Source organism: Sceloporus undulatus, chromosome 4 (genome assembly GCF_019175285.1).
Source record: "Sceloporus undulatus isolate JIND9_A2432 ecotype Alabama chromosome 4, SceUnd_v1.1, whole genome shotgun sequence".
NCBI lineage: Eukaryota > Metazoa > Chordata > Lepidosauria > Squamata > Phrynosomatidae > Sceloporus > Sceloporus undulatus.
The window spans coordinates 2,525,672-2,537,048 of record NC_056525.1 but is presented as its reverse complement, the minus strand read 5'-3'; the positions used below and the strand labels follow the sequence as shown (position 1 = coordinate 2,537,048).

The 11,377-nt window shown below is 43.6% G+C and overlaps 1 protein-coding gene across 1 annotated transcript in view; it reads right to left on the bottom strand.

Moving 5' to 3' along the window:
• Nucleotides 1–391: 391 nt before the first annotated feature.
• LOC121928100 (BPI fold-containing family B member 4-like) overlaps nt 392–11,377 on the bottom strand; it is an 11,551-nt gene continuing 565 nt past the window's right edge. The window contains exons 2-10 of the mRNA XM_042462388.1: nt 10,831–10,922; nt 9,364–9,540; nt 7,395–7,448; nt 6,927–7,094; nt 4,804–4,871; nt 4,146–4,188; nt 1,920–1,983; nt 1,742–1,815; nt 392–686 (exon numbers count right to left, since the gene is read on the bottom strand). Of these exons, the coding sequence (XP_042318322.1) occupies nt 558–686; nt 1,742–1,815; nt 1,920–1,983; nt 4,146–4,188; nt 4,804–4,871; nt 6,927–7,094; nt 7,395–7,448; nt 9,364–9,540; nt 10,831–10,922 (869 nt within the window). The 3' untranslated portion in view covers nt 392–557. The remainder of the gene's footprint in view (nt 687–1,741; nt 1,816–1,919; nt 1,984–4,145; nt 4,189–4,803; nt 4,872–6,926; nt 7,095–7,394; nt 7,449–9,363; nt 9,541–10,830; nt 10,923–11,377) is intronic.

Here is an 11,377-nt window from a genome sequence, read left to right as displayed (position 1 = left end):
GAAACACCCATTAATACAATGACGACACCACGACGGGAGAAGGACAGGAAAAGGACAGACGTGATAAAGATCGGGTAGGATGTTAAGGACAGGAGCGATCCCTCCTCACCCCGTGTGATATCTCCCATGACTCTGGAGACCAGGGTTTGAATCCCTGGTTGACCATGAAACCCACTGGGTGATCTTGGGCAGGACTAGTCTCGCCTCAGACCATGACAAACCCCATCTGAATGAATCTTGTTAAGAAAACCGCATGATAGGGTCACCATTGGCTGGAAACAACCTGAAGGCACACAACAACAAAGCATTCTGACCCTGGGCATAGTGCATGATAGGGTCAAATGCATTAATGTAGAGGAAAAATGCATATACACAAATAGTAAATGCTGGAAAGGCATCTTTTATTGACTGGGAAGAGCCAGGTGACAATTCTAGGCCTCCATCTCTCCATGACCAAATGGACACAGAAAAGCATTATTTTTACATGGGACCACAGCAGGACTGCAGCTTAGGGAGAAACTGAGATTAGGATAAAGCTGGCATTTTTTTTCTGTTGTTCACACCTTTTTCCAAGTTGCCACACGAAAGAGCAAGAAAGGAGTCCTGTTCTGCCTTGAAGTCCCTCTGCAGCTATTTGGGTCCATCTTCTTTAAGGATTTATGGCACCAGTGCACCACGATTGTGTTCTGTCAAGAAAAAAAGTCAGCTTCCAACCTTCTGGAATCCATCTGTTTCTTTTTGCTTTGTTATTGTTACCGTTATATTATCATCATTCATTATTATTCATGCCTTATAGAGTCAAGGCAAAATGAGCCATTTACATCATGATTTCAGCTCTGTTCAGGCCTGGAAATTAGAGTTGCCAGACCTCAGGCCTAAATCTGAGCCTCCAGTTTTCATATGACATTTCCAGAGGCAGGCAAGGTACAGATCCTTCGGTTTTGGTGGGTTCATTTCTGGGCAGGAGGAAAAGGCTATGTGCTGCAAACCTCCAGTTCAGCGAGTAGAGCAGCTGCTTGCTACAGTTTGTTATGGCTCAATAGATTTGTTGGTGCAACTTGCAAAGATCTCCAAGCAGCTCTGTGGACTTACTTAAGTTAGTTTTCTCCTTCCCTCCCAGTTGTTGTAGTATCAAGGTTCACTCTGCTCCACAGCTACCTAAAACACCCCTGAAAGATGCCCCTCTAAGCTCTTCTTAAAGATCTCCAAAGATTGAGAGTCCACCAATCTCTGAGTCAATCTACTCTACTCTTGGTCTCCAGTAAAAGGGTTCTTCCTAGTGTTTAGGTGGAATCCCTTTCTTACCGGATACTTTAATGGTGTTGATTGCAAACAAAAATGAATTTGGGTTGTGGAAAGTATAAATTCTGCACTGATTGTTTCAAGGCCCCACATTTTAAATTCTGGGGTCCCCAACCCCCCCCCCCCAAAAAAAAGCAAGTCAGTTTCTTCTGGAATCTGGAGATAAAAGCCTAGCCTTTATCCTTCCAGTGTTCTTGGTTGGGGTGGTTTCTCTGAATGGCTTACAATCAAATCAGTTTGAATTAAAGCCATAAAAATAATTTAAACATCTCCAAGGCCTGCCAAACAACTGAATTATGTCAAAAGTTAAATTTGGAGCAATATAAAGCCGTACGTGTCTACAGTTGTGGACCAAGTCATTACCAGTCTGTCTGTTGAATTACCCCAGATCATGGCTGTTGGAGAACAGATTTCCAGAAATGAACACCTGTGCTCTTACCTCAGAGATATCGACCACACCGTTAGCATAGCCCATAGTGGAGAATTTCGGGAGAGGGAGTTCTATATTCAGGGCTGTTGAAATAAAACCAAGGAAGAAGGGTAAGACACATAACCTGGCTGATGGACAACACTGAAAGTGTAAACTTGGCTGAACAGTAGAAAGGTGTTTGCCATACCGTTGATCACCCGCATGTATTCAACCTGAAGAATGGTCTTCATCCAGTTTTCAACGAGTTTAATCTAACACAGAGAGAGAAGTTTTTGGTAAATCAGATGGCAGGAGTGAAGTGGAAATGTTCCACGGGATTCATGGCCAAGATGTCCCACCAATATTATAGGACCTTGCCAACTAAGTCGCACAAGCATTTTGAGTGCTCCTTTGACAGGAAGAAGTTTTGTGGACTATGGCCCACTTCATCTGCTGGTCCAACGTTTCAGAGTACTAGTCAAGGAGGGACATTCTAACTTCTAAAGAGCCCTTTCCCAACCTTGGGACAATTCTAGATATTTTTGGACCACACCTACCACCATCCTGGCCATTTGCTATACCCAGGAGAGGCGATCTGAGTTATAGTCCAAAAACATCTCGGGACTCAAGTTTAGAAAAGTCTGAATGTACTATTGTATATGTAGAACCTCTGGAGAATAATTCACTGGTCACTGTCTTTTAGAGCCAGCGTGGTTTAGTGGTTTAGGAGCCTTGGTGGTGCAGTGGTTAAATGCCTGTCCTGCAGCCACTCACTCAAAACCATAAGGTTGCGAGTTCAAGACCAGCTGAAGGGCTCAGGATCAACTCAGGCTTGCATCCTTCCGAGGAGGTCGCTAAAATGAGTCCCCAGATTGTTGGGGGCAAATTAGCTTACAGTTGTAAAACGCTTAGACACTGCTTAGGTGGTATGAAGCAGTACATAAATGAAGCTTGTTTGAAGCTTGTACTGGTTTGAGCACTGAACTACAACTTTGGAGACCAGCATTCAAATCCCAGTTTGGACTTGTAAACCCACTGGGTGATCTTGGGCAAATCTGAGAGGATAGCAATGGCAAACTCCCTCTGAAGAAATTTGCCATGAAAACGGTAGATTCGCCTTAGGGCTGCCATAAGCTGGAATGACCTGAAGGCATACAATAACAACAACTGTCACTTAGGTGGGACTTAATAGGGGGCCTTCTTGGTGGCTCTTGAAATCTAGACTTGCTATCTTTCCATAGGCAGGTGAAGATTATTTTGTTCCAATGGGCTGTTGAGAAAAATCTACTGGTAATGCTTTTAATGAGACGCTGCATGGTTAAATCTCTGTCTCAGCCTTCAGAAGGCAGTGGTGGCAAGTCCCTTCTGAAGAAATCGTGCCAAGAAAACCCTGTTATAGGTTCACTTTAGGTTCACTAAAAGTTGGAAATGACCCGGGCCTCATTCCCACTACCTTTTAAATTGGATTGCAAATTGGTTTGAACCAGCTCAAACGACCCTGGTTCCCATTTAATCCAAATCACAGAAGCAATTCAAAGAGGGGAGCCAGGCGCTAGACCCATTTAACCCACATCTTCTTAAGACTTTTTTTCTGCATCTTTTTAGATAAATCGATTCCTCGCAAGTGTGAACCACAACTGGATCGGAATCGATTCCAATTTCCCCTTCGACCGGCTGGAACCAAATCATTTTGAATCGATTCATTTGTGAATGGGAACCAGAAGTGGGCTATTTTGATGACAGAAAATGTCAGAAAATGCAGTTGGGGCAAGTGTAATGTAAACCACAATCCAATGTCGAATTGATCCATCAATTCGGATCGCAAACCGACTTATCAGTAAGTGGGAATGAGGCCCTGAAGCCACACAACAACAACAATGTTTCTGAATTATTTTATATTATATTTATAATAATAATAATATATAATAAAATGTTAATTATATTTCCCGCTTCTCCCTTCAGATCAAAGCGGGATTACAACAAGTAAAAACAACATAGATACATATATACTTCAAATACATCAATCAAGGGAAAAAGATAAGGAGGGAAAGGATTGCTCACAATCATAAGGATTGAGTCGTCGTATTTAGGTGTAAAGTATTATTCAAAATCAGATTAGAGGAGATCCGTTGGATAGGCCCGCCAGAAGAGATCCGTCTTCAGCGCCTTTTTGAAGGCTTCCAAGGAAGTGATGAGACGGATCGCTTCTGGTAAGTTGTTCCAAAGTCTAGGGGCAATCGCAGAAAATGTTCTACAAGAGGTAGTTTTCAACCTGGTTTTTGGATGTTCTAGTATTTTTGTTCCAGGTGTTCTGAGAGTGCAGGGCGGATTGTGTAGGGAGAGGCATTCCCTTAAGTAACTCGGGCCCAGGCCATATAGGGCTTTATAGATACGGACTCTATCCTACACACAATCAATATTTCATGTTACTTACATCAAAGTTGCCAATTTCAGAGGAAATAAGTCTGAGGAAGACCCTGCAGAAAGGAAAAGAATGAGCATGTTACTGGCAGGCTATGTTCCTGTTCTAGAGCAGTGGGTCTCAAATCCAGAACATCCAGAGAACCAAAGACTGAGGAGCATTAGCTGAGAGGGAACAGCTGCAACAAAAGGCTTTAAAAGGGCACAGCTGCAAAAGATGGATTCATAGAATTAGAAATGCATAACTGCATAACCTGTTGTAAGCTGCTTTGATTGCCTGGCAAAAAGTGGGATAGAAATAAAAATTTTATTTTATTATTTATTATTATAAATATACTGCTGAACTAAATACCAAGGCCTCAAAGACTCTAAATGGATGCAAAACATGCCTAAATACAAAGATAGGCACATCATATTAAACACAAATGATGGAGGTTGTAATCAATGTCTTACAAAAACATAATGTGCAATGATGAACAGATCAGATGATAAATCAAACCAGATACTAGCTAGACTGTGACTGGAATGAATGGAAGTTGTGCACAAGGCATCTAAATATGCCCCTTCCCAAATCTAGGCCATCAATAAACAACAATCTTTGAAGTATATCATTTACCCTCTGCTATCATGGACAAATTGGTCCAATATCTGTGGAAGAAGGATCCATTTACCTTTCCAAGAAAAAGGCGATGCCCAACTTGCCTTCTGTAATGCTAGCCTTTCCAACCAAGTGGATATCCTGCAATCAGAATAATACAGTTGTATAAGAGAAGGATTTCTGCCTGCTGCTTTTGCAAACCCTGCTCTCCCATTGTAATCTCTTGCATGTGTGTATGGGTTCCCACTTAGACACATGCACAGGCACACTGTTCCTTTGGGGTGTTAGGAACTGCCACATCTAGGAAGTAACCTGGCTGCCTTTCACAGATTCTCAACCAAATTCTTCTTCTTCAGGCACCATTAGCAGAAGTTGCCAAGTCCCTGATCTACTCATGACATGGCTGGGATTTGGAGTCCTGGATGTTAGGGCCTCATTCCCACTACTTTTTAAACCGGCCCTGGTTCCCACTTAAACCGAATTGCTGAAGTGATTCCAAGGGGAGGCCATTCACCAGACCCATTTAACCTCATCTTTTTGACGCTGATTTTTCCCCGTGTCTTTTTCACCAAATTGATTCAATGCAAGCGTGAACCACAAGCGGATCAGAATCGATTCAAATTTGACCTTCGGCCAGCTGGAGACAAATCATTTTGAATCGATTCATTCATGAATGCGAACCACAAGTGGTGATAGGGGCAAATGTAGTGGCAACCATGCTCCGATGTTGAATCAGTCCATCGATTTGGATCACACACTGATTTATCTGTAAGTGGGAATGAGGCCCAGGAATCTGGAGCTGCTCCTTAGTTGGGACACAAGCCCGCATTCCCAAAGTACCCCTTTGTTCTTCTCTCTTGCCTCCTGGCCCCCTGAGATATTTTTTATAACCTATGCCTAGAAACATCTTGAAGTGCTGCCCAATTGAGCATCCCATTGAGCTGTGGTCTTTCATGGTTCCTTCATGATACCGACTCCACTAATACCATCATATCATTAACACTTTGTTTAACTGGAGGGTAGACTATCGCTCAGTTGTGTTGCCCAGATAATGGGAGGTCCTATTATCACATCAAAGGCTGGAACACATTCTGCCTCCTTTTTTCCTTTTAATGAAAGCAATTCAGAGACATAGCCATGTTAGTCTGCAGTATCAGTATGCAAAGGGATCTTGTAGCACCTTTGAGACTAACAACATCTTTCACTCAGTCAGTCTCAAAGGTGCTTCAAGATCCCAAAAGTGCTTCAGGATCCCAAAGGTGCTTCAAGATTTGAGACTAAAGCCCTATACAGACCTAGAGAAAGCGCTGGCTTGTGGGTGGAGCCAGGATACAGCGTCTTAATGTTGGATGCCCTAACTCTGCCCCCATGGTGCCATCATGGCGCACACTGGTCCACATGGCATGTGCCATCATGATGCACCTCCAGCATTGCATCCACGTGATGCAGTGCCGAAGAGGCATCATAAAACTGCATCGCTGCTGCTATGGAGCCCCTTGGAGGGCACAAAAAGGAGCTGCTCTTTGCGGCTCCTTTTTGCGCTCTCCAGAGGTCAGATTGTGGCTTCAGCGTCAAGTCGCCACAGCCCCAATCTGGCCAGGAAAGGGACGGCTGCAGGCTGCACTTTAGGAGCAATCTATTGTTAGTTTTGGGTAGTTTTAAAGGTTCCACAAGAGCCTTAGCATAAAGTAAAGAAATTGCATAAATAAAATAAATAAATAGTTAAAGCAAGGTTGTGGTTGGCCTGTTGCTCATTTTGATAAGACATTTGATGAGACATCTGAAAGACATTTTCTGTGAAAGGGATCTTTTGGGTTGATAACTCAGGACAAGGAAGTTAGGAAGTTAGAAAAGGAGATCCAAGGAATAAAGGAGAAATCTTGCAGCTTCTTTGGATGGGTGCTTCTTTCAGCATACCACCTTAAACACATCCAATTTTGTCTGGTTTTGAAAGATAGGCAGGGCCGGGCCTTGTTAGTCCTTGAATGGGAGACCACCAAGAAACAGGAAGGAATCTTTCCTGAAATCCTAGAGATCATTACTGCCGATCAGGGCTGCTTCTACTAGGCTAGACTAAGCAGAGACTGACTCTCTGCCGAAGGCAGTTTCTTATATTTGTTGGCCAAGTGCGTGGAAATCGACGTCAAGGGGCCCACAATCCATGGACAACCCAGCCCTTCTCATCTTGTTACTTACAGCGTCCACCTTAAAGAGGGGAGTGAGGCCAGACCTGGTGCGGGCTAAGACTTCAATGGTGGCTTTCAGGGTCACTCTGGCCTCGCCATTTTGCAAAGACACAACTGGAACGTCACTAAGTTTAATCTTGATCACCAGAGGCTGATCTTTCGGTAGAAGCCGAGACACCTGTGAAAGACGAGGGAAGGCTTAAGTCTCAGAACACATGAGAAATCTTTACCAAAATGTAAATGCTCCCAGAAGGCACTAGATCTTGTGACCCTAACCAGGGGCAGACCTGGTTAGTCCTTGGGTGGGAGATCACCAATTAGTACTGGGTGCTGTGGGATCCATTTCAGATGAAGGAACTGGCAAATCACCTCTGAGGAATCCTTGCCCAAGAAAACCCCATGAAATTCACGGGGTCTCCATAAGCCAACAGGTGACTTGAAGGCACATGTGCACACATATACAGTATGAACACCTTACCTGAGGTAGCACAGAATGAAGAGCTGAGGTGGTCATGGGGACAATCCCAGAAAGCTAGAGAAAGGGAACAAAGGGGAGAAAAAATAAGTTAGACAATTGGTGTCTCTTAAACGTAATACCTATTTTCCCAGTTCCATGACTCTCCTTCACAATCCAGATTCCACTTATAAGCCCTCAAAAGGGTGTCCACTCCACTATGGAATAGCTCTTATCATCAGAAGAGTCTTCCTAATTTTAGTCTGAAACTCTTTTCTTATAATTTGAATCCATTAGTTCGAATTCTGCCCTCTGGAGCAGAGAACAAGCCTGTTCCATCTTCCACCTGACAGCCATTCAAAGACCTAAAGATGACTATCATGGCTCTTCTTCACCTTCTCTTCTCTTCTCTAAGCTAAACTTCCCCAGCTCCCTCAACCAAACTCCTAATAGCTCTTGGCTTATGAACCTGATTACACAGATAAGAACATATTCCAGCTCAGTGATTTCTTTCATGCTCTATGGGGCCCAGAATTGGATAGACACTGTAGTATTTCTGTGGTCTCTTCCAAAAACATTTGACACAATGCTAGACCACATAAATAGGCTGATTCCTGTTGTTAGTCTCAACTAAGGCAGCCCGATTGAATTAATGAGATTTGCCAACAATGAGTCAATGGGTCTACTCTTGTTGTTGTGTGTCTTCAGGTCATTTCTGACTTATACTGACCCTAAGCTGAACCTCTCATGGAGTGTTTGCTTGGCAAGATTTGTTCAAAGAGGGTTTGCCATTGCTATCCCCTGAGGCTGAGAGCATGTGATTTGCCCAAGTGGGTTTCATGATTAAGCGGGAAATCAGACTCATAAGCCCTGTACAAGCTGGCCTTAAAGGCCAGCTTGAGGGTGAAGTCAGGGCGTAATGTCTACACGACGTCCACCCCAGCTCCGCCCCCAGAGTGGCATGACACTGTGCACCACACTGCACTGCACTGTGTCGCACGGTGCATGGCATCATGGCACTCCTCTGGCACGATGCAGCACTGAAGGAGTACCGTAAAGCCACAGCACTGCAGCTATCGCACCCTTTCCAGGGCGCAAAAAGGACCCTCTTTTTGCAGCTGTTTTTTGCAGCCTGTAAAGGTCAGATTGGAGCCATGGCATGCAGTTGCCGCAGCCACGATCTGGCTGTAAAAGGGGCTGCTAGAGGCTGCCCCTTTGGGGCTGTCTGTACAGCCAAATAGTCTCCAGAATCACCCTGGCTCTCTCTACTACTACTGATCTACTCCACCTGGAACTGAATGTAGGATTTAAGAAGTCTTTTTCCTCTCTCCAGCTTCCAAACAAAAAGACTAAAAGAAGGGTAGTTCTTAGATGCTTTCCCCCCCATTCAGATGAAAAGATAAAGGTGGTTTCAGTCAGGCAGTTCTGGAGGTTAGTTTATCAAGGAGGAAACATCTCCTCCTCCTATACTAATCTTCTTCAACTCAGGCCTTGGATGTCTGGTACCAGGACACTCTACAATCAAGCTATACTCCTCTTTTAACCTTTGGGAGCGAAATCTTGTTGCTGTGTATACTTGGCTATAAGTCTAAAAATTTATGCCCAAAAATTGACCCCAAACTCCCAGGTCAACTTATTTACGGATCACTATGGTAATGTGATAGCAGCTCTTTCAGAGTTCCTATGCATTGCAGAGAGGGGTTTATTTCTCTCTGGAGCCAAGCAGAAAGAGTCCTGGGTGATTGATTGATAATTGCAGTTTGTTTAAGAGTCTGCACATCTGGGTGAAATGAAAGCTGAAACGGTGAAGCAAAAAGTCTCAGTGAAAGTCTCTCTTGCCATGCGCACACATATACACACACTAAAGGAGCCGCAAAGTTTTGCCCTCGACCTATCCACAGCTGCTGGCAAAATCCATAATTTTGGTTCCAAAACCTGACCTCAATTTATAGTTGAGTATATATGGGAAATATTTCTCATCTGGCCAGCTTACCACTTCATTGGTGAGGACTGTGTCGAGCTCTCCTTTCGCCGCAACCATCTTAATCACAGAGGAAAGGGCATTGCCAGAAAGAAGCAGACGGGAAGTTTCATCTGCCATCGGAGGGAGAGAGGTCAGCTCGGATGGAGCAAGGTTGACAGCGTTACCTTCATTGTCAGTGAGTATGCTCTGGAGGAAAAAGGCAGGAGAACAGAGGTTAAGAGAGAACCAGTGGCCTCACTAGGGTTGGCATCACCTGGTGTGGAAACTCCTGGTGTCACCCCTTCACCATTGGCCTCCCTCCAGGCCAATCATACAGAAACCTTAAGTATGTTTTTTGCACTAATGTTATTCATATATCATAATTCCTGTATATCACTGAAAGTAATGACAATAGTTGTGAGATAAAACGACTAGCAAAATTAAAGTTATACCTTTAAATAACAATATCATATGGACAGCCTAAATGTATTTTCATTTGCATACATAGAATCATAGAATCACAGAGTTGGAAGAGACCACAGGGGCCCTCCAGTCCAACCCCCTTCTTCTGCCATGCAGGAAATCCAGATCAAAGCATCCCTGACAGATGGCCACCCAGCCTCCATTTGAAGACCTCCAAGGAAGGAGACTCCACTACACTCCGAGGAAGGAGTGTGTTCCACTCTCAAACAGCCCTTACTCTCAGGATGTTCCTCCTAATGTTGAGGTGGAATCTCTTTTCCTGCAGTTTGCATCCATCGTTCCAGGTCCTAGTCTCTGGAGCAGCAGAAAACAAGCTTGCTCCTTCCTCAATATGACATCCCTTCAAATATTTAAATAGGGCTATCATATCACCTCTTAATCTTCTTTTCTCCAGGCTAAACATACCCAGCTTCCTAAGGCGTTCCTCATAGGGCATGGTTTCCAGACCCTTCACCATTTTAGTCACCCTCCTCTGGACATGCTCCAGTTTCTCCATGTCTTTCCTAAAATCATAGATTCCCCAAGAGTGACCCAGTGCAACCCCCTAATCTGCAGAAAAACACAATCCAAGTGCTCTGAACAGCATGTATTCATATATTTAGTCAAAACACATTTTCTTGAAATAGCCCCAAAGTGCAAGGAACTTTGCAGCTGTTCACTTCTTCTTCACTCACTGAGGATGAGAAGATGTATGGCTATTTCTTACAGCCCAAAATGGGATTATGGTCAGTTTACTGGTCAAGAAGAAGTATAAAGTACAGTGGGTCCTTGGTACCTGCTGGGATTTGGTTCCAGGACTCCCTGCAGATACCAAAATCCATGGATGCTCAAGTCCCATTAAATATAATGGCATAGCAAAATGGTGTCCCCTATATAAAATGGAAAATCAAGGTTTGCTATTTGGAATGTATATATATATATTGGAATATTTTCAATCTGTGGATGCTTGAGTCCATGGATAAAATATCTGTGGATAAGGAGGGCCGACTGTACAAAAAGGAAACAATGACTTACACTCAGCTTCAGTACAAGATGTTGATCCTGCAAGAAGGGCACTTCAGCCAGAGTATACTGCAGTTTCCCCAGCGTACCCACTGGCAATATATCTGTGAGAGGAAAGAAAGAGAAACGTCAGGGAGAAGGACCCAGAGACACACCATCTTTGCAGTGTCTCCTTTCAACACTTTCAGGCTACCCTGGTGCCTTCCTACAGCAATATTGTATTTCCAATGTTGCAGGGAAAAGATTTATGAGAAATGCATTATAAAGTAGCAGAACTAGTAATGGATAAGATCCAGCTTGCTGACCCTTCCTTCTTTCCTTCCTTCCTTCCTTCCTTCCTTCCTTCCTTCCTTCCTTCCTTTGTTCTTCTTTTTTTGAGATTAATTTTATTAACTTTTTGCATGAACAATCTAACTTGCAATCAGAAAAATATTATTCTACCATTACAGATCCACTGAATAATTCTCCTAAAATTATTAATAGTAATACTACTATTAATAATAGTTGTTGTAGTAGTTGTTGCTGTGTGCATTCAAGTCATTTCCAACTTATGGCAGCC